Below are 22,787 nucleotides of genomic sequence, written 5' to 3'. Positions count from 1 at the left end.
AGGTTTCAGTTGTTGGATTGTGTGAAACATCTGTCTGTGCTGGGCTGAGACGTTTATACCTGGAAGCAGTGGGGAACCAATAGATTTTACTAACGTATCAGAAGCAGGTTTCTGTGGGTAATGACTGATCACATCTATTTTCTCCCTGTAAGTGCAGTACCAATTTAGAAATAGACATGGGAGTTGAATACAGAGTAAAATATCAGCTGTATTGTTGGTAAACAAGACCAAATACGTGACTTGGATGGGTAACCATGGGGGCTTTATTTATCTATCTATCTACTTATATTGTAGTACAGTTGATTTATAATGTTTCAGGTGTACAGCAAAGTGATTCAGTTATACATGTACATGTATCTATTCTTTTTCAAATTCTTTTCCCATTTAGGTTGTTACATAACATTGAGCAGTGTTCCCTGTGCTATACAGTAGGTCCTTGTTGTTTAGATACCTGTCCCCTGGGTCAGGTCTTGGGGTGTCAGACTGAGTTTGCAGGGGCAGCACTGCCCCAGTCATCCTTATGGAACTTCAAAGCCCACTCACTAATGCCCACTGAACAGAGACATAGGCCTCTAGAACTGCTTCTAGAAACCAAGCCCTCGCTTCTGCCCCAAGAGTGCCCCAGGAAGGCAAGAGTGGGAGGAGAGAGGCACCAGCTTAAGTGCTGGGCCCTTCGAAGATCTCCATGTGCTAGAGTCTTTCTCCCAACCTCACTAATCCGATGAGTCACTCGCCCTGTGAAGAGAGTAAGGGTGGAGGTCGCCTTCCCAGAACTTCTAAGGGAAGTCTGTATTCTGTGGGCTTGGACAGGGTCCACTGGAAAAGGAGAGTATGGTTCCCTCTAAAGCTGGCATGTTTAGATCTATTTTGGAGACTTCTGGCAGCAGTGTAGAGAGCAGATTGGAAGTGAGCGAGATTAGACGCAAAGGGATCAACAGTCGGGGCTTGAACTGAGCCAGTGGGGCTAGAGATCAGTTGGAGAGATTACGGAATATAGAACCAGGAAGATTTGGTGGCTCAGTGTGAAATCAGAGACAACCCAGAATTTCTAGTTTGGGAAACTGGGTATATAATGTCTTTCTTGGACTCTCAATTCAGTTCCATTGGCTGATTGATATCTCCATCCTATGCCAGTAGCACACTGTCTTGGTCACTTGCAGCTTTTACGTGGTCTTTTTTGTCCGAAGACGTCCTATTACTTTGACAAAACTTATTTGTAAGTTTCATGTGCAATTCGACCTTTTCAAGGCACCAGCCTCCCCTTCTCCCCTGAGATAATATCTCTTGATAGGGAATTTCACCCTGGGACAGAACGGTTTTTTTATTATCCCACAGAAATGTATTGGACACCCCCATGCTGTTTTTTTTTTTTTTGGCCACACCTCCTGGCGTGCGGGATTTTAGTTCCTCGACCAGGGATCGAACCCCTGCCCCCTGCAGTGGAAGCATGGATTCTTAACCACTGGACCACCAGGGAAGTCCCCCTGCCCAATGCATTTATTTATTATTATTTTTAAATTTAATTTTTATTTTATATGGGATACAGTTGATTTACAATGTTGTGTTAGTTTCAGGTGTACAGCAAAGTGATTCAGTTATACACATACATATATCCATTCTTTTCCAGAATCTTTCCCATATAGGTTATTAGAGAATACTGAGTAGAGTTCCCCGTGCTATACAGTAGGTCCCGCCCGATGCATTAAAATAGGCATCTAGCATCTGCTGTCATAAATTGTTGTGAATTTTTTAATATATATACTTACCTAGAATGAGTTTTCTGAAGGTAGGGGCTGTGTCTTAGCTCAACATGTAGTCTCCTAGTGCAATACGTAGAGTGGGATTATAGTATGACCTAGAGGTAAAAAGCCAAGGATACAGGTAAAAGTGTGAGAGCTTTCTTGGCACCAAACCGACAGCACCTGGAGAGCACCGGCTGCCGTATAACCACCTTTCCCCTCACAATGGCAGCAGCAGCTCAGGCCAAGCAGGAAGGGTAGTGGGGGTGAATGGGGACTAGACAGAGCTGTTTTTCTCCCCGTATCTCCAGCATTCACATGTACATCGGCTCCCTTTTTTGGCAGCAAGGGGGCCAGGCCAACCATCCCACAGCCGCCGTGGTGACGGAGAAGCAGCAAATGCTGGAGCAACACCTGCAGGATGTCCGGAAGCGTGTCCAGGTGAAGCAGGTCTAGGGCAGGAAGACTTTCCTTGGGGAAGTTGCGTGTGGGTCCTGCCTGTATCTTCTGTGAGGTTTTTAATCCTATTCAGAAACTTCCTTTTCCCTCTCCCCAGGGAAATCCTTCTTACTTCTGTTTTGGTTTGTTTTAAACAGGATCTAGAACAGAAAATGAAAGTGGTAGAGAATCTCCAGGATGACTTTGATTTCAACTACAAAACCCTCAAGAGTCAAGGAGGCAAGTGAATATTAGAGACGTTAAAATCTCCCGTAGAAAGTGCGTTTGTGCTCCTTGAGTCTCAGGACTTGCTTGTTCAGACTCAGGGGAGTGGGTGCTCAGGGGCTGCTGGCGCTTAAGGGAGCCTAGTTACTGAGGATGGGAGTATTCCGTCAGCTCAGGGAGTTTCTCCTTCCTTCTCAGACATGCAAGACCTGAATGGAAACAGCCAGTCAGTGACCAGGCAGAAGATGCAGCAGCTCGAGCAAATGCTTACCGCGCTGGACCAGATGCGGCGAGTAAGAGCAGCGGACACCTCCACCTCCCTGCCCCACTCAGTGCAGGACTTGGGCGTCTCAGGGAAGAACGTGCTTGTTTCCTAATGAGTTCCTTCTCTGGAATTGACTGAAGACTGTGGTGAGACGGTCTGAGGAAATGTTTTCTGACTTTGTTTTTGGTTTCCAACCAGAGCATCGTGAGTGAGTTGGCAGGGCTTTTGTCAGCTATGGAGTACGTACAGAAAACTCTCACGGATGAAGAGCTGGCGGACTGGAAGAGGCGGCAGCAGATTGCTTGCATTGGAGGCCCTCCCAACATCTGCCTAGATCGGCTAGAAAACTGGTAAAACAGGAAAGAGAAGTTTTTCCTTTCTTTTTAGAAAGCTGTGCTAAATTATAGTCAGAACTGCAGGCCTAAAGAGTTGCTACTACATTTCAGGGGTGGGGACCTTAACATACTCAAACTTAGTCTAAGGGTTAAAGCTTTTACTTTACTTGGACAGCTTTTTTTAATGAAAATGTACTTATATTGCTATATTTTATTTTTTTAATAAATTATTTATTTGGGGTTTTTTTGGCCGCATTGGGTCTTCGTTGCTGCACGCGGGCTTTCTCTGGTTGCAGCGAGCGCGGGCTGCTCTTCATTGCGGTGCTTGGGCTTCTCATTGCGGTGGCTTCTTTTGTTGCGGAGCCCAGGCTCTAATGCGCGGGCTCCAGTAGTTGTGGCTCACAGGCTTTAGAGCACAGGCTCAGTAGTTGTGGTGCATGGGCTTAGTTGCTTCGCAGCATGTGGGATCTTCCCGGACCAGGACTCGAACCCATGTACCCTGCATTGGTAGGCGGATTCTTAGCCACTGAGCCACCAGGGAAGTCCCTATATTGCTATATTTTAAATATATTTGACTAATTGAAATAAAGCTTTTGGTTTAACTGTATTTAACACGTGGACTAAATTTTAAATTTTAGTTACTTTAATACTCTCAAATGACATGCTTTCTATAAGGGGAAAAAGTTCAAATACAGGATGTTAATAAAGAGAAGAAAAGACTTCAAAGATCAAACCATGCAGAGGTACTTGGAGTTAAAATTTAGGTGACTGTCACTCTAGACACCTGTTGTATATAAAGATGGAAATCTATACATGTCACATTAGTAGGATCATGCTTTATATGCTCTTCTATAATCCGCTCTTTTACTTTCATTCATTCAGAAAATCTTGATGGCACACCCTTGATGTGCAAGGCCCAATGATGAATATGCTGCACCAGCTTAAACTGGGAGAAACTTGACATGAAAGGGAACCCAGATACACAGAGCATGAAACTGGAAATTTAGGACAGCTCTACATGAGATGCCTGTTTGTTCATATCCTCACTAACCCTGAGCTTTGCTGATTTACTGAGAGCAGTTTTAAATGCTTCCTGATCAGGGAACCAAAAAGCTTAAGTTCTGGGAATGGAGAATGTAGATGCCAGAAGGGAGTCAGTGAGCTCAGAAGTCCTGGTGCCGTCCTCCCCCGCCCCTTGCCTTCCACCTTCTCTCTTTGGGGTCTTTACTAAACTAGTCGGGGGCCATCAAAGAGAGGCACTAATATTCTCCATTCTTGGGGACAGACTTAATCAGCCTTTGTCTCCCTGTCTACTTTATCTATATGCATGTTATCAATATTTTGAAACATAATATCACATCCTTTGATCCATGGTAGGTGAGGTTGAAAGGGCTCCTGGGGATCATGCAGTTCAACCCCCCATCTCTCAGGCAAGGGGACATCAAGGCCCACGAGAGTGAAGGGACCTGGCCAAGTTTGCACAGGTAGTGAGGGACAGAGCTGGCTCAAACCCATCTTCTTGGGCTGTCTGATGTCCTGCGCTTCCCCAGTCCTCACATGTGGGTACAAAGACAAGTTAGGCTGAGGAAAGTGAGCATCAAATTCCTTATTTCATGTTCTCCATATCTGGGTTCTAATGTTTGTCACTTTCCAATGGTAACCCGATTAATGCCTCCTAGTGGCATAAGTTTTGACACTTCTTCCTCTATGCCTGCCTTCCTCTTTGAAATGTAAAATTTTAGGAAGGCACTGTTTTAAAAAGGCAAAATAGGGGGCTTCCGTGGTGGCGCAGTGGTTGAGAGTCTGCCTGCCAATGCAGGGGACACGGGTTCGTGCCCCGGTCTGGGAAGATCCCACATGCCGCGGAGCGGCTGGGCCCGTGAGCCATGGCCGCTGAGCCTGCGCATCTGGAGCCTGTGCTCCGCAACGGGAGAGGCCACAACAGTGAGAGGCCCGCGTACCACAAAAAAGAAAAAATTAAAAAGGCAAAATAGGGAATTCCCTGGCGGTCCAGTGGTTAGAACTCAGCACTTTCAGTGCCAGGGACCAGGTTCAGTCCCTGGTCAGGGAACTAAGATCCTGCAAGCCACACAGCATGTACAAAAAAAACCCCAAAAAAGGCAAAAATAAGTTTCCCTTTTCTAATCTAATGCTGCTGAACTGTACATTTAGAAATGGTCAATTTTATGCTATGCATATCTTCCCACAATGAAAAAAAATGCCCCTTTCTTATGTCAGGGGACTGCGTAGAGGTGTTTATACCTGTTGTATTCCCTTCCCCTTCTCCAACTCACCTGTGTACGCCCACTTAGGTAACTGGTATCTTCCTTATTTTATTGGCAGGATAACCTCATTGGCAGAATCTCAACTTCAGACCCGCCAACAAATTAAGAAACTGGAGGAGTTGCAGCAGAAAGTGAGCTACAAAGGGGATCCCATTGTACAGCACCGGCCAATGCTGGAGGAGAGAATCGTAGAGCTGTTTAGAAACTTAATGAAAAGGTAACTTAGAGTCCCTGTCCCTTTCCCCCATCACCCCCGCCCTCCACCCCCCCTCCCCAAAATGTCATTGAACAAGAGATTGGCTGACTTCCGAGGAACAGGACAGGGACTGGCCCACTGAGTTGTGTGTGAACCACTGCCCTTCTCTTTCCCTTCCAGTGCCTTCGTGGTAGAGCGGCAGCCCTGCATGCCTATGCATCCCGACCGGCCATTAGTCATCAAGACCGGTGTCCAGTTTACAACTAAAGTCAGGTGGGCCACGGAACCTCCACTTCTGGCAGATACTGTATCAAGGGTCACTCTCAGGGCCAGAACAGAGCTGGTGGCCAGGGTTGTTCTGTATCCGCGGCGCAGGCAGTACTATGATGGGTATGGAACTTGTTGGCATGATATCAGCTTGCTCTTTGATTCTCCTGCCAAAAGCTAAAGAATGGTAATCTTTTTGAGGTTACCTGGGCATATTCCTATGATTCAGGCCCGTTGTATTCCTAAGATTCCAGGCCTAAAGTCTTAAGCCATATAGAATCTCCATCTCTCCTGCAAAAGGGGCAGAATAATGCCAGTTATCTTTTGTTCTTTGAGCCTACTTTTACCTGAGGATTTTAAGGGAAAGAATAAAGCTTAGTGATAATAGAAGCTAAGAGGCCACAGGGCAGATGGGTGAGGGGCCTGCAGGTGGAGCGTTACTTTCACATTCAAGTCAGAACAGGTAAGCTGGGGTTTGCCCTTCTGCAGTGAAATTTCCCTCCTCAGAAAGGTAGTATGGTGTTAGGTTTCAGGTTTAATAGGAATAATACCACCTGCAGAGCATGTATTCCTGTAATATTTTTCATGAAATGGCTTTCATTATCCTTTGGTGAATCTCTCACAACTTTATCTAAGTTCTTAGTTCTTAGGCTTTCTTTCAGTCCCTTTTGGCCTGATGCTTGACTTAAGGTCAAACCCAGCACTCGTGGGAAGAGGAATTTGGGATTATGACTTACCTCTTTAGAATTGAAGAGTTAATGAATTTTATATTACTTCAACTAGAAGTTGCTGGGGGAGCCTAGTGACTTTTTTTTTTTAATTGGATGTTTTTTCTTTGCTCTGAAACTTTTTTCTTTCTTTCTTTCTTTTTTTTTTTTTTGAGATAGATTGCTGGTCAAATTTCCTGAGCTAAATTATCAGCTTAAAATTAAAGTGTGCATTGACAAGTAAGTACTCCTTATCTTAGCTCTTTTTTTTCTTTTTTTTCAAATGAGGGACAGAGAAATGGGAACTTTTACAGACATCATGTGAACTTAGAGGCTTTATCTTCGTTCAGAGATCTTCGTTTCTTTAAAAAGTTTTCAAAAGCCTTGCTGTGCATTGTCATTTATGTGCCTGAACAAAACCACAAAGCTGGCGGTACAGATTTGAGTTGCGATTGCTATTGTGACCTCGAGTTCCTCTTTTTCTTTATTCATTTTTTTACTTATAAATGTAATGTATGCATATTATATAAAACTGAGAATATATGGGAAAATTGATTTTTGTTGCTGTTTCACACTTTACCACATAATGGAATCCTTTTCAGAATTTGACAGTACCTTTAAAAAATTAAAATGCACTTACCCTCTGAAAAGATTAAAAAAGAGAAAATGTAGGTGATATAATTGTTTATCTGGAAATTTCATGAAAATGAATTGGAAAATAGTTACTAATGAAATTAGGGACTTGAGGAAGGTGGTAAGTTTAATAAATAAATAAATAAGCAAAAATTGATTACTTTAACCATAAATTAGCATCAACCAGTTAGAAATTATAATAGAAAAATGATCTCACAATAAGCAACAAAAATAAAAAATATATGGTGATAAACTTAACAGAAATATTTAAGACCTACTTGAAGAACACTGAAAGTTTAGTGAGGAAGTGACTTTTTAAAAATGAGGCGATAAGTCATACTTCTGGATTGAAGACTTTTAATTTTATTATAAAGATGTTGATTCTTTCCAGTTAATATAGAACCAACCAAAACGTGAATAGGATTTTTAAAAACTCTTGACTTGCTTTTCAAGTTATATCTTAGATGAAAAAAATAAGCAGAGATAGTTTTTAAAAAGGATTTGTTTATTTTTAATTGTGATAAACATAAAATTTACCATCTTAGCAATTTAAAATCTTGCCCCAAATACTTCTTTAATATCATCAAATAGCCAGTTACTGTTCAAATTTACCTCATATTTTTTCTGTTTTCTTTTTTTTTCTTTTTCTTTTTTTATGGATGTATAGTTGATATCAACTGTTTGTAAGGGTACAGTTCAGCAGTGTTGAGTATATGGACATTGTTGTGCAACAGATCTCCAGAACTTTTTCATCTTATAAAACTGAAACTCTATATCCATTGAAGAACAAATCCCCATTTCCCTCTCCCTCCAGCGCCTGACAACCACCAGAATGGTGGTTCTTTTGCTATTCACTCTCCAAAAGAATTTCTTTAACAAATAAAAATTATGGGGGGTGGAATGGGAAGCTGCCTTGCCCAATATTAAAATGTATCACAAAGTTTCAGTTGCTAAATGAGTGTGTTACCAGGGCAGGAATAAACTGATCATTGAAGCAAAATCTAAAGTCCAAAAATAGACTTCAGGTTTATATAAGGAATTAATATACGTTTTAATTGATATCTTAAATTAGCGAGGGAAGCGTGGATTATTCAGTAAGTCGTCTTAGGGAAACTTGGTATTGGGGGGATTTGAGTAAGAAGTTAAACTTTTCACTATCCATCAGAATAAATTCTAGATATATCTTAAAAGCACAGCAAATGTATAATATAATGGTGGTAAAAATGGCAACCACTTTCGGAAAACAACTTGGCACTTTCCTAAAAAGTTAAACATGCACCTACCCTATGACCTAACCATTCCACTCCTAGGTATTTACCCAAGAGAAATGAAAGCATGTGTCCACACAAAGGGTTGTACAGGAATCTTCATTAATAGACGAGTGTCCATCAACAGGTGAATAAACAGTTGGTGGTATATCCATGCAACGGAATATTATTCACCAACAAAAAGGAATGAACTATTGATACCCGCAACACAAGGATAAATCTCCAAATTAATACACTGAATGAGAGAAGCCAGACCAAGAAAAACACAGTACATACTTCATGTTGTCATTTATATAGAATTCTAGAAGTGTGAATGAATCTATCATGACTGAGAGCAGATCATTGGTTGCCTGGGGACAGGGGTGGGTGGAGTGTGGGATTGGGGAATGGGTCACATAAGGGCGTGGGGAAACTTGGGGATGCTGGATATGTTCATTATCTTGATTGGGCTGATGTCCCAGGTGTGTATAGTATACATATATCAAACCTCATCAAATTGTGCATTTTATATATGCAGTTTATTGTTTGTCAATTATATCAAAGGTATACAAAAAAAAAGAATGTGGAAAAAAAAGTAAATATAGGCTAGACATGAGGGAAAATTTTCTGATAACGAGAACTTTAAGTTCTCAAATGTGATATATGGGGAATTCCCTGGCAGTCCAGTGGTTAAGACTCTAAGCTTTCACTGCCAAGGGCTTGGGTTCAATCTCTGGTCAGGGAAGTAAGGTCCCACAGCTGCATGGCCAAAATAAATAAATAAAAATAAATAAAATAAAATGTGGTATATGGAAAGGTATCTTTTGAAAGGTTTAAAAGTTGATCCATTTTAATCTGTAAACTCCCACAGAATGTGCTGTTTAATAAATAGTAGCTGTTTTTCTAAAAGTATAAGTGAGTATATAGCAATGGAGAAGGACTTTTTAAACAGAACTAAAATAATTTTAAAAAGAAAAGAAAACACTGAGAAATGGTGACTATATAAAAAACGAAATATTCAAAAACACAGGGAAAACACTGGGAAGAATATTTCCAGCTACATCAATGGGATGCTCTGAGTTACAGGTAACAGTAAACCTCTGCAGAAAACCCAGTGTGGCTTAAATAATAAGGAAATTTGCAACCCAGTTTAACTAGAAATGCAAAGTTAGAACAGGTTTCTGACGGTGAGATCAGTGACTCAGTTGATGTCGTCAAGGACCTAGAATCTTCTGTCTCTCTTCTCTGCCACCATAAGTGTCACTGGCATTCTAGGGTTCCCTTCTGGGTTGCCGCATGGTTGCTTGTGGTAGTTAAGGCCACATGCCTCCTTGCTTATGTTCAGCTGAAGCTATGGAATGTAAGTACAGCCTGAGAGAGAATCCTTCCCAATCTGATTGAGACAGTAAAGGTCCTGTCCTCACCCCTGGACTGCTGCACTGTGGGCATGCTCTATTCTGGTGAGCTTAATGATCAGGATCCCCTAGAGGTGGGGATGGGAAAGATACTTGACAGAGTCAAGGTTCTGTTAGGAAGAGGGGAGTAGAGTTTGGGTAGGCAACCAGCTGTGTCTACTACTTCAGCATGTATAGGATTGTTAATTTCACATAGAAAATGTAATTGAGTCATTTACAGAAATCCCCAGGAGAACAGCAGTTTTTCCATCAGAATAAATTATAGGTGTTCAAAGTAGTCTTTTGAAGAAACTCGGGGCCTTTTTTGTTACCACTGGTTTGTGTTCTTAACAGAGACTCCGGGGATGTTGCAGCTCTCAGAGGGTAAGTTCAGCCTGGAGGCTTCCTTGTGTTCCCGTTTAATCTAACTTTGTCCTCTGACCACTCGCTCACCTATGTGGTTGGTTTTTTTCTCCTGTGATTCAGATCCCGGAAATTTAACATCCTGGGCACAAACACGAAAGTGATGAACATGGAAGAGTCTAACAACGGCAGCCTCTCCGCAGAGTTCAAACACTTGGTACACGGGAGAAGCCCGGACTCACATTCTCCCAGGGCCTCTGGCAGGGGGAGTGGTTAGGGGAGAGCCTCAGGTGACAGGGGATGCTCTTTGCTTTTCTTACAGACCCTGAGAGAGCAGAGATGTGGTAACGGGGGCCGAGCCAACTGCGACGTAAGTTTTGTTGGGGATGAAAGCCAAACTATAGGAGGGTTTTCTTTGAGCAGGAGAGAAAAAGAGCCTTCTTACTGCCCAGAAGTAGAGACACCTGACCAGCTGCAGTCACCACAGGCCAACATGACACATCAGAAGTCACTCATGCCTTGGAGTACTCTGGCTCGGAGCATTTCCTTGATTGTCCAGGGAGTTAGCTCATCATTAAGGAGTGGAAAGTCCCTTGCCCACACCCGTGTAGTGGAAAAGAAGCCTTCCACCTTGCCTGGGGCTTTCCAAATTCCCCTTCCAACTTCTGTGCGCTGACATGGCTTGGCTCAGCTTTTGGTGACCTGTTTTGGTCACTGAGGTGGGATGGAAGGTTTCAACAAATGCGAATTAAACACTTTACCAAAAGAAAAAGAACAAAGCAATACGAATCCCCTTATTTCTTCTCTGCCTCCCATTTATTCAGATTATTGGACTCTTAGTGTTAGGAATAAACTTAAGGGACTTCCCTGGCGGTCCAGTGGTTAAGAATCAGGGCTTTCACTGCCATGGACCTGGGTTTGATCCCTGGTTGGGGAACTAAGATCCCATAAGTCACGTGGCATGGCCAAAAAAGAAAAAAAAAGAATAAACTTGAAAAAAAAAAGGTAAATGTGACCAAAAACTAGTTTTAAATATTTTTTAAATAAAACTGTGACACCCTATTCTTTTTCTGATATTTGTCCCCTGAGCTATTCTTACCCTCTTCTCTAGAATGTAGCAGGCCTTTTGAAAAAAAAAAAAACAAAAAAAAAAGAATTTATAGTACTTGACAGCAGTTAAAAAGTGAGGTATGCAATGATACAGGAAAATGTATGTGGTGTATTTATTTAGGAAAAAAAGATGTAAAATAATTTGAGTAGTATATTAGTATATTTGTTTAAAAAAACTTACACTGTATTTTGTCTGTTCATGTCTGCATTACAAAATTCTAGAGGAATATCTACCAAACAGTGCTGCTGTTCTTATCCAAGGCTACTCTGTACTATCTCTGTAATATTTGCATTTAAACAGAACGTGTATTACTTTTGTAGTTAGAAAAAGCATTTTAAATATGAATTGGAATTTCTAATAATTCATTGGCAATTCTCATTCAAAATAATGTCGCTATATTGCTGGTGGGAGTATAAATTGTTACAGTCACTTTGGAAAACAATTGGGCATTATAAAAATGAACATACCCTGTAAACCAACAGTGCCACTCCCAGGATTTAACAATAGAGGAATCTTTGCACATAGGTAGCAGGAGATAATGTACAAAATGTCAGAGCAGCCTGATTGTAAGCCCTAAATACAAACCAAATGCCATCAGCACTAGAGTGGATAAATGATCTGCAGTATAGTCAGGTGATGGAATACTATACAGCTGTGAAAATGGAGAAATTGCAGGTGCACACAGCTACATGGATGTGAAAAGCAAGTCACAAAAGAATACACAGGGTGTGATTCCATATATATAAGATGGAACTAAACAAACTAAACCACACATACATTGTTTAGAGGTATAAATGTGGTAAAACCATAAAGAAGAGCTAGGAAATGATGAACTCAAAAGACAAAATAGCCATTAGTTCTGAGGGAGGAGGCACAGGGATGGATGGGGTTGGGAAGGGTGCCCAGAGAACCTCAGTAGTGATGGTCTTTCCCTTAAACTGGGTGGTGGGTACACAGGTGTTCACTGTTTTGTCATTCTTTGTGCCTTACCCATTTTATACATAACCTATTGGATCTCCTTAGTATCACAATAAAGCTAGTAGGAGGTCAGGTTGAGGCCCATAGCACTGGAGAGTGATAGTGTTGAAGAGACCACGTGCTCCAGTTGTGTCTGTGGCCACCTGGTGGATTACCCTTCTGGATGGTGTAGTGGTGGCGTCAGGACTGAATACCATCCTCTCTGAGGAACAGCGTCCTTCTTCTTGTAGGCCTCCCTGATTGTGACTGAAGAGCTGCACCTGATCACCTTTGAGACTGAGGTGTATCACCAAGGCCTCAAGATTGACCTAGAGGTGGGTTCTGTGACAGAACTGGGTAGGGCTGCACGCAGTGGTAATTCAGGACAAGACTTCTTCTAGTTGAGGTTTTTACTCCAGAAGGTGGAATGGTGACTCTTTGCTAAGCACTGTGTTTACTTTTGCTTCTCTTCCTACCCAGAATCCTTAGTATCCCACCTGAGAGTAAAGTCTTGCCTGAGTGCTTAGAAGATACATGTCTACTCAGCTTTCAGCAAACTTGATATAAAAACTCATATTTAGACATTGATCCTAGCTGACTTTATAAAGTTTGGGCAAAACAGTCTTTCAACAACCAATGTCTTTAGTATACAGACAATCATGGCATTTACATGCTCTTTCCCCAACTTTCTTGATCTTTAAATTAAAGATACACCGGGAAAAGCAGGAACCCTAGTCTTTGATCCCTGGGACCTCTCTGTTTAATGGGCAGGTACAGCTTCGATTCGTGGAGGATGCCTTGCAGGTGTTTTAAATGGGGAATCCGTGGACTGTGAGTCCACCGTGAGCAAGTTAGCTTTACAAGTTCCTGGTGATGTTCAGACAGCCGCCGAGTTCGGCATTCTTTCCGCTCTGGGTGTTGAGCTGACTCAGCCCCGCTCCTCCCTGAGGGCTGGAAGCGGGTGTGCTCCACCACGGCCTGTCCTTTATTCCAAACCCTGCGGGATATGCTGGATATGCGTGAAGAGGTTTTGGAAGGCACGAGGGCCTTCTGCCTCCCCAGCTCATTCCCCGCTCCCTCCACAGACCCACTCCTTGCCAGTTGTGGTGATCTCCAACATCTGTCAGATGCCCAACGCCTGGGCATCCATCCTGTGGTATAACATGCTGACCAACAACCCCAAGGTGAGTCGGGCCCCCATTTTTCCTGAGACTTCTCGGTGCCTCGGGGCTGTCACAGTACCTAGCGCAGCTCATCAGGCACCGCCCTCTCATCTAAAGGGGTAAACGTGTCATTTCCAATAGAACGTGAACTTTTTCACCAAGCCCCCAATTGGAACGTGGGATCAAGTGGCCGAGGTGCTGAGCTGGCAGTTCTCCTCCACCACCAAGCGCGGGCTGAGCATCGAGCAGTTGACAACGCTGGCGGAGAAACTCTTAGGTCAGCACTTTACCTCTTCTCCCCTCACCCTCCTCAGAAAAGGAATCTGGCCCATGGGGCTGTTCATTCAGAAGAGTTTACTGAGCAAGGTGCTGTGCCGGGGCCAGAACACATGTGCTCCAGCAGGTCAGGGAGTCAGGACACAGAGGAGGTGTGCATCCTGGGGGTTGTTTTTATGAGGCGGGAGGCAGATTTCTTTTCTCTTGGTGGCTGTCTCCCTCACCCTTCCAGGGCACTACTTTATCCAACCATCGGAAGATATTTTAAGTGCGTGTTAGAGCTAGAGGCTTGGTATCCCTGTCTGTTTCTTCAAGAAACCGTAGGCTTGTTTTTAAATTTCTCCCTGGAAACAAAGCCTTAGTAGAATGCCTTGCGTGCTACCTATGCTTTGTTCTATGCTGCCACCAAATGTGACCCTGTAACTCAAGCTGTCAGCTTCTTAGTGTGTGCTGCTGGTCCCCGGACCACCACACGAGGCTAGTAAGGGCAGCTGGGCTAAACAACAACTGGGGCGGGGGGCGCTGTCAAATGATGGGGTCGGGTGTGGGGCAGACGGTGCACCATATGCACACAACAGTGGCAACATTCAAATACACGAAAACCGACGGTTTCAGGGCCTATCGTGGGGCAGTTGTGCACGTGTTCTGTTTGAAGAAATAAGATCTTGATTCAAAACTGAAAATTATACTACTTTATTATTATTTTTCCTTCAGGACCTGGTGTGAACTATTCAGGGTGTCAGATCACGTGGGCTAAATTTTGCAAAGTAAGCAACCGTGTGAACTCTGTGTGGCTGCCTCACGGGAGGGGGAGGGGGAGGGGGAGGAGTGCATTACCTGCTGGGAGGTCATGGAGGACGCTGGGCCTGAAGGCCCTAGGCTCTTGGTCCAGCGGCCAGTAGCACCTGCCTGAGGCTAGATGGGCCTGAGGATTTTGGTGGCACCTCACCCCTAGGAAGGAAAAGCCTGGGATGGTGGTGGACTTGGCTTTCCCATTATTCTTTTCTCCAGGAAAACATGGCCGGCAAGGGCTTCTCCTTCTGGGTCTGGCTGGACAATATCATTGACCTTGTGAAAAAGTACATCCTGGCCCTTTGGAATGAAGGGTAGGTTGGAACTCTTGTGTCTGGCAGGGTGCGCAGGTGTGACAAGTCCCCTGCTCTCCCAGCAGGCCAATAGCAGGGCAACCCTCAGCCCGAATCTTGCTGTTTCTCCTCTTTGCCTCCAGGTACATAATGGGCTTTATCAGTAAGGAGAGGGAGCGGGCCATCTTGAGCACCAAGCCCCCAGGCACCTTCCTGCTGAGATTCAGTGAAAGCAGCAAAGAAGGAGGAGTCACCTTCACTTGGGTGGAGAAGGACATCAGCGGTATGCTTGGCTTTTCCCCACCCCACCTGGTGGTGAGCGCCGCTGCCGCCGTTGCCTCTGCTGGTTTCAGACACAGGCTGCCCCCTGGTGGGCAGAGATGGCCTCGCGCCCCCCTGCCTCAGACTTGAAAGGCACATCAGGGTGACTTCTTTTCTCTAAATTCTACCAGCTGGAGGATTGGTTTGCCAGTTTTGTTTTGCTGGCTCCAGGGACTAATATTTGCCTATTTAAATTTCATGCTTCATCTCCTTTCTTCCCTACCCTGTTAATATATCTTATGTAAATAGTTATCCAAGTGTATTACCTGTGGCCCAGCTGGATAGCCTCTCCCGAAGCCAGCTGAACATTTCCCCAGTGCCAGGCGACTGGGCAGGATATTCAGGGTATCGAGCGCTGGGTTGGCATAAGCCTTTCCCCCTTGAGGGAAAATAAATCAGGTAGTTTTCTCTGAGATCACCTGAGTCTTCCCTTCCCATTTCCCCTGACAGGTAAGACCCAGATCCAGTCGGTGGAACCATACACCAAGCAGCAGCTGAACAACATGTCGTTTGCTGAAATCATCATGGGCTATAAGATCATGGATGCCACCAACATCCTCGTGTCTCCGCTGGTCTATCTCTACCCTGACATTCCAAAGGAGGAGGCGTTCGGAAAGTACTGCCGGCCAGAGAGCCAGGAGCATCCCGAAGCTGACCCAGGTAGTTGTTGATTTTCCACGACAGCCATTTAGTTCTGGGGAAAAGTGGGAAATTGTAGGATCCTGGGAGGACAGATAAGGTAAATGCCTGAAGAACCTCTTTCTGGGAAAGAACTTTGTAGTGAGTGCCTTTGGGGGTGGCTGATGGGGTTAGAGAGAGGAGAGGAATCAGTCACCAGGCTCTGCCCTACAAGAAGCACCAGTCTCAAGGGGGAAGCAGCCTGCACACACCCAGCCATACCTGAAACACCGTGGAGAGAAAGCGAGGGCAGAATTCTCTAGAAACAGGATGCCCGGCCAGCACAGCACTTCTTACAGAGCAGATGCTGGAAGGTTTGCGACTCAGACTTCAGCCTAGCGTGTTTCCTTTTCCCCATCACGGAACAATGTGAGCAGCGCCAAGAGGGACGAAGAAAGGCTTTCTGGAGGAAATGAGTGTTAGCAGCGCTGGAACATGGTTTAAGAGCACAAGAGTGGTGATTGAAGGGAAAGACAGCCACTGGTGGGAGGGGCGTGGAATTGGTCCTTTGAATGTGCAGCTCTTGAAAATAAGATGTTTTTTAATGTGCAAGAGCCCATGTGCTTATGTAAGTTATACATACATTTTCCACACTAAACCCTCGCTCTCTAGCACCACCGCCAGCGTGGAGGGCAGAGCCCCCTAGTCTGTTCCCATGGGCGTCTGGGGCTCAGACGCTGGGTTCTCTGTCCACATCCTGATGAGAACACTATAATTTGCTGTTCTCTGTTTTTATTTAAGTTTTCTTAATCACAGAGCCAGTAGTGGTTTAAAGGGATCCTTTGAGGTTGGCTTCCCTGCCCCAGTTGCTTTGGAAAAAACTGTTTTTGTACAAAGAGCTCTCCCACACACAAACACAGACCCACCAGCTTCCTTCCCACTTTTTCACAGGAGTTCCCTGTGAGGGATCTCTTGGGGTGAGAAGAACTAGACTTAGAAGAGGGAGTTGGGGCTAATTGGCAATTGGCTTTCGTTTTTCCTTTGTTCTGGGGTTGGCCACACTCTAGGCCAGCGTAACCCTCACTTCCTGTCTGCCCCTTATCTCTCCTCCCACGTTGTGCTTCGGTTGGGAGATCTGTTTATCAGCCCCCATCACACTACCCTGTGCCTTCTGCAGAAGGCATTTAGGTCCAAGTGCTGGGCCCTTGACTAATTTTGCTTTCAAGGTCCAAGTTTCAAGTCTGAGGCTGCGCCCTCCCTCAAGCCTCCTGTGTGACTGGGAGGCAAGGCCCTTTCCTGCCTAGAGACCTCAGTGTTTCCTCAGGGGCAAGACTGGCAGTCACAGGAAGGGAACTAATTACTTGAGTGCTTGTCTGCCTCCTGGGGCTGGGTGTGAGCATGGCAAATGGGTCAGCAGGTGTGGGGCGCCGGCAGGCTGCATGTGGGGTCCTCCAGAGTTGAGTAGCTGACCATTTCCTCTCCGTTCCCATCCTGAAGGTTGTTTTTTTTTTAAAGTATGAGCCCATTTTTAGAGAGCTCGTTAGTTGCTCCACGGCATGTGGGATCTTCCCAGACTAGGGCTCAAACCCGTGTCCCCTTCATTGGCAGGCGGATTCTTAACCACTGTGCTACCAGGGAGGTCCCTCGTCCTGAGAGTTTTATTGTCTCTAGGAGATAAATCTATCTCCTAGATTATCTTCCCAGGACTCTTCCCTCCTTCTCACTCAGAAGCTCACACGGTATTTCCTCATGGCTTGAGGGAGACATTCCTCTGTAGAAATGACAAATTCCTTATCTTACAAATTAGATAAGTACATTTACAACCTTGTACGGAGCCATAAATCAGCTTTTAGTCTTAGTTCTCCTTTGCTTCTACTGTGGCATCTCAGGCCGAAGGTGTTTTTCTCAGCAACGTTGATCAGTTAGGGAATTAAACCCTTTTCTGTCTGGGGTGTCAGCTCCCCTCAGGTGTGGGCCAAAATGGATTCATAAGACACCAGAACCCTGCTTTGATAGCTTCTTTGGATTCGGCACTGAGTTAACCTATTTCTTGGCCAAAAATAAACTAATATGGGAGTCTAAGGGCCCCTCGGCAATGCCCTTTCTCAGGCTGTCATTGTACTTTCTGATCCCTCAGTTTCACCGTAAGCCCCAAGCTTTATAGCTGTGCTTCTCTCAGCCCGCCCCACCCTGCCCCGCTCCATGCCTCCTCAGTGGTTTGTTCACCTGAATCCCCCAAATTCCATGCCAGTGTCTCCAGGGCTCTTTGACCTCTTGCTGTAAGCATTTAGCACTTAAAATTCATTTATTTCAGTCTTCACATTTCTAACTGTAGAACAAGAATCATAAATGACCAAGATGGGCCCCTCCCTCTTCTGCCTCCCTCTTATTTTATACTCGAGAGAGAAAAGCCCTTGGCCGGATCTCTTAGCTGTTGAAGACGTAAGGCCTCCTGTCACCCAGTCCAGAGCCATCCTCCCCACCGAGAGGCTCTTCTGTGTGCTGTAGTTATTCAACTGGGGGGTTACTAATACCCTCACCGAAAAATGTAATAGAGGCAGATAAGTGCTGATGGGAACAGAAGGTGTCACCCTCAGCTTTGGAACTGCATATTAGCCGTTTCCACGCTCCCTTAAAGACTCGGTGACTTCGGTATCTGAGCAGGACGGGGTGCCCAGACTGCGTGGGCTCAGTCCTGCATGCGGGGGACTCAATCTAAGAGATACAACCAGGCTAGAATACAATCCTCAGTCCACATCCAGGCAGTTAAACTCTTTACATGATCGAGGGGAAGAATGAACACAAGGCTGGAGCTCATCTGAGCTCGGGTGGGACCAGGGTCGGCTGAAAAGTCTCAGGAAGGTTTGAGGGAAAGAACTGAGCTTCCAGCTGCAAGCACTGGAACATCAGAGTATACAGTGAGGGAGGGCAGCCCTGAGGGGAGACGGAAGTTCCAGACAATCTCTGGTCAAGGATGGAGTGAGTTTCAAGTCAGCCCTGGGGAGGCAGCCGGCTTCCTGCTGCCTGGTACCCAAGAGTGGAATCACAGTCAGTAAGCCCGAGTTTTCTTCTACCCAGGTGCTGCCCCATACCTGAAGACTAAGTTCATCTGTGTGACACCGTAAGTGGCTTCCCTTCCTAATTTTGCCTCCATTTCTAATGTCCTCAGTTATCCCTGGGAACAGGACACCGGGTGAGAGTTCTCTTGTGAAGGGTTGGAACCCTCCGAGCTATGCTCAGTCCTCAAAGTGACCTCGTGTGTTTAAAAAGCTTGAGCTTTTATTTTTCTGTTGGAGACCAGAGTTTGATGGCTTGTGTGTGTGTGTTTTGTTCTTTTTTTTTTTTCTCCATTGTGTCTTGTCAACCCGGCCCTCTCCCCTCCTGCTGCTCCCCATTTCCTACAGAACGACCTGCAGCAATACCATTGACCTGCCGATGTCCCCCCGCACTTTAGATTCATTGATGCAGTTTGGAAATAATGGTGAAGGTGCTGAACCCTCAGCAGGAGGGCAATTTGGTGAGTATGTGGTTGCCGGACTCTGTCCCTGTGAGGGAAGTCAGTCCCCTTGGTGTGATGCTCCCATGTGCACAGCCAAGCGAGGGGCACCTGGATTGATAGAAGGAGTTCTCGAACAGCGCTGTCCTATAGACACGTGCACCCCCATGCCAGAGTAAATTTTCTAGCAGCCATGTTAAAAACAGTGAAAAGGAACAGGTGAGGTTAATTTTACAAATGTATTTTCTTTAGCCCAGTAAATCCAAAATAGTGGCATTTCTGCACGTTAGAGACAAATGAGTGTGGGATTTCCCTGGCGGTCCAGTGGTTAGGACTCCACGCTTGCCCTGCATGGGGCATGGGGTCAGTCCCTGGTCGGGGAACTAAGATCCCCGCAAGATGCACGTGCGGTGCAGCTAAAAAAAAAAGAAAAAAATGAATGAGGTTTTCTTTCGTACTAAGTCTTTGAAACCTGCCCCGCGTTTTATAACCACAGCCTGCCTCGGTTGGGACTAGTCACATCCCAAGTGGCTCCAGCCTGCTGTGTTCAACAGGGCAGCCTTAGAGCTTCTTTAAACCTGGAGAGTTGGGAATGAGTTAAGGTAGGAAGAAGGCTGAGCCCTTCCAGAAGGGAGGGGAGAGAATCTGGATTCTCTGACCCCATCTTGATGATCAAGGGGCAGGGGCAGGAGACTAGATGGCAGTGGCAGCCCGAGCTTCTGTGCCCCGAAAAGCTAGGGGTGCGGGCCCCGCCAGCTGTGGGGCTCAGGCGACTGAACTGGCTCTCCCTGTGTGTCCCCCCAGAATCCCTCACGTTCGACATGGAGCTGACCTCGGAGTGCGCTACCTCCCCCATGTGAGAAGCCGAGGATGGAAGCTGCAGAGAGAGGTGACAGAGGCACCGACCCATGTTCCACCAGCCCTTAAACAGCCCAAGCCCAGATCAGCTCAACTCCCAACTCTGTGGTTCCAGATTTTTTTGTCGTCTCTCATTTCGGTTATCTTTGAGCAATCTGGGCACTTTTTAAAATAGAGAAATGAGTGAATGTGGGTGATATGCTTTTATCTAAATGCAAATAAGAATGCGCTCTCTGAGGCTGTGACCAGGGGGTGTGGAAGGGGTGGCGAGAGGGAGAAAGAGGAAATGTCTTTTTTGCCCCCCTGCCCGCCTTTCTCAGCAGCTTGTTGTCATTGTCAGACAAGTGCCTCTGGTGCCAGCGGCATCCCTCTGCCTATTTCTGTAAGCTAATGCCACAGTTGTCTCTAGCTACATCCTCCTGGCATTGCACTTTTAACCTTGCTAACGTTCAAATAGAAGATAGGACTTTCAAAGCCTCTAGGTTTCTTTTTAAACTTAAAAAAAAAAATTTTTTTTAAGGGCAAAAAAACACTGTATCAGCATAGCCTTTTCTGTATTTAAGAAAACTCAGTTAATTTCCTCCTTGGTGCTTTAGGCATTCAGCTTTCTTCAGGCTGATAATTTATATAAACCCTGACATGAGCTTCAGATCCAGCCCTTGACAGACATCTGAAGATGTGGCTTGGCCTTTGGTTTTCATATAGGAAGGTTGAAGGAGACCCTAAACATTTTAGACTTTTTTTGATAAACAAAATTTTTATTTTCCCCTTTCACCTACTGGCCTGTTAGTAGGTGAGGCTGGGCAGAGGGGCACTTACAGCCTGCTCGCCTTTCCTCCCCGGACTTCGCCCCTGTTTCCGAGCCTGCGTGGTTTCTGTGGGTGCCTTCTAAGGGATGGGATGATTCTTCCTCTCCCCCAGTTTACCTGAGCCCCTCTTGTGGCATGGCTCCTTCCCATGTCTAAAGGTCCCTTGTCCTGCTTGCTTTAGGCATCCTGGTCTCAGGACCTCCTGGAATAAGAGGGAGAGAGCTACAGGTCGAACATGAGTCAGACTGTGGGGCCCCAGTCAAGGGTCTAGTTGAGCTCAGGGATTATGGTTCTTATCCCAGCTTCTTGGTGATTTCCTACGGCACCTGTAATCACTTCTTCACTTGGTTAAGCCAGGGGCAGAGGCTTAGTGATAAACTCGAGGTCCGTCCCTCACATGAGGGAGTGTACATCCCAGCCTTCCCCCAGCGCTGGTGACCTCTCCTCCACGTGGGGGCCCCCTCGGTGAGGCAGGACAACTGGCCTTTCCTGTGCACCTCAGAACACTTAGCAGCGTGAGAGGTGGGCTCTGACACGGGGCCGACCCAGAGGCACGGCCAGACTGGGTGGTCCACAACTACCTTGTCTCAGTCGACCAGAGTTTCTAGGGAATGCTGTGCGTTACACCCAAATTCACCAGTTTTTGAAGGAAGGGGACGAGACCTTCTCTCCAAGACAAACAGGGGTTTCATAGGTGGTACGGAGCAATCTCCCTTTAGCAACACTCTCTAGATCATAATTAGCTTAACTCGAGGGACCTCAGGTGAGGATCCCGGCTTCGCTGGAGCAGAAACTAAAACCCTGTGGCTTTTAGGTCGCATGTGTTTCTGGTTTTAACCCTGATTATAGCAAAAGCCCTGAGAGGAGCTGAGACTTGTTTTGGTCCCTCCTTTAAAAAACGCAGTCCTCCAGGACCTGCCTGCCTGACCCCTGCCCAGCCGAGGGATTCCCATGGATGCCTAAGCTACCCACACGGTGGTTTGTGAGATGCTGTCCTGACCACTGCATTCAAATTTCAATGTATACTTACTTAATAGTGTAAAAATTTATATTATTGTGGGTTTTTTCTTTCTTTTTTTTTTTGTATATTGCTGTATCTACTTTACCTTCCAGAAATAAAAGTTATATAGCAACCGTCTGCTGGCACGGCAGCTCTGTCTGGCTGGAGGCTCGGGGTGGTCCCTCTTCCCCTGCTTCAGCTCTGAAGGAGTCTTACAGGCTGAGCCTGGGTCTTGAGAGGAGGTGGTTGACCCCGGCCCCGGGCTGGTGGCCTTAGCCTCTCATGCCTGAGTAGACACAGGCCCGCCTCTGGGGCACCGAGCGCCTCCCATCTTAACATTAGCCGCCAGCCTCCAGCTCAGGGGTACCTGGAGGAGCCAGGGGTCCGGCCCCTCCCGCACGGAGGCAGCTTGAGTGGAGGCCTTCCTGCTCCCTCTTCCTGCCTCCCTCCGCCCTCCCTCCCGGGACCTTTGCAAGGCGCGGTGTCCTGTCTGGGGTCAGATAAGCTACCTAAGAGGGGTTGGGGCGCAGACACTCCCACCACCCCAGGCCTCCCCTTCCACAGTTGGCTCCATTATCACTTTCTCTTCAGTTCGCTCCGTGGGTCAACACTTAACGGGCCGCGGCTGCGGGCCCCGGGCGTGGGTGGTGATAATTCACAGACCGCGGCGCGCACTCGCCTGGCTCCCTCCCCCCCGCGCCGAACACCATGGAGACGAGCAGGTGCGGGAGATACGCGCCGCCCTCCCCTGCAGAGATGCAGCTCCAGATTAGCGCGCTCCCGGCTCGGCGGCTGCCTCCCCTCCCGCCCACCCCCGCCAGCCCCGCGCCGGGCCCCTGCGCCTGTCCCGGCGGGCTGCAAGCCCTTCTTCCCTCGCTTTTAGCCCTGAAGAAACCTTGTCATAGGCTCTTGTTCCCCGCCCCCGCCCCGGCCCTCGGCGACAGCCCCTGGATCCCCGATGACAATGGGGCCAAATGGGGAGACTGTCCTCTCGCCCCA

The 22,787-nt window shown here is 46.3% G+C and overlaps 1 protein-coding gene across 7 annotated transcripts in view; it reads left to right on the top strand.

Annotated features, from left to right (window-relative positions):
- STAT3 (signal transducer and activator of transcription 3) overlaps positions 1 to 21,926 on the top strand; it is a 63,719-nt gene extending 41,793 nt beyond the window's left edge. Inside the window, exons 5-24 of one of the 7 annotated variants that reach the window (XM_030762188.2) lie at positions 2,085 to 2,180; positions 2,336 to 2,417; positions 2,601 to 2,695; positions 2,866 to 3,017; positions 5,346 to 5,504; positions 5,664 to 5,756; positions 6,638 to 6,697; positions 10,086 to 10,115; positions 10,218 to 10,311; positions 10,417 to 10,464; positions 12,414 to 12,497; positions 13,248 to 13,346; positions 13,467 to 13,602; positions 14,316 to 14,368; positions 14,613 to 14,707; positions 14,830 to 14,969; positions 15,458 to 15,667; positions 18,704 to 18,746; positions 19,080 to 19,142; positions 19,926 to 21,926. In XM_030762188.2, the coding sequence (XP_030618048.1) occupies positions 2,085 to 2,180; positions 2,336 to 2,417; positions 2,601 to 2,695; positions 2,866 to 3,017; positions 5,346 to 5,504; positions 5,664 to 5,756; positions 6,638 to 6,697; positions 10,086 to 10,115; positions 10,218 to 10,311; positions 10,417 to 10,464; positions 12,414 to 12,497; positions 13,248 to 13,346; positions 13,467 to 13,602; positions 14,316 to 14,368; positions 14,613 to 14,707; positions 14,830 to 14,969; positions 15,458 to 15,667; positions 18,704 to 18,746; positions 19,080 to 19,104 (1,794 nt within the window). In that variant the 3' untranslated portion in view covers positions 19,105 to 19,142; positions 19,926 to 21,926. Of the gene's footprint in view, positions 1 to 2,084; positions 2,181 to 2,335; positions 2,418 to 2,600; positions 2,696 to 2,865; positions 3,018 to 5,345; positions 5,505 to 5,663; positions 5,757 to 6,637; positions 6,698 to 10,085; positions 10,116 to 10,217; positions 10,312 to 10,416; positions 10,465 to 12,413; positions 12,498 to 13,247; positions 13,347 to 13,466; positions 13,603 to 14,315; positions 14,369 to 14,612; positions 14,708 to 14,829; positions 14,970 to 15,457; positions 15,671 to 18,703; positions 18,747 to 19,029; positions 19,143 to 19,925 lie in introns of all 7 variants that reach the window. The other 6 variants (XM_030762187.2, XM_022558239.2, XM_022558237.3 and 3 more) reach the window with 6 other exon arrangements.
- Positions 21,927 to 22,787: the final 861 nt, after the last annotated feature.

The sequence above is a fragment of the Delphinapterus leucas genome, chromosome 19, assembly GCF_059928025.1.
Source record: "Delphinapterus leucas isolate spDelLeu-1000000601 "Yukka" chromosome 19, BTC_Dleu_Yukka2, whole genome shotgun sequence".
Lineage (NCBI taxonomy): Eukaryota > Metazoa > Chordata > Mammalia > Artiodactyla > Monodontidae > Delphinapterus > Delphinapterus leucas.
Note: the sequence above shows the minus strand (reverse complement) of the source record. Positions and strands in the feature narration are given on the sequence as shown.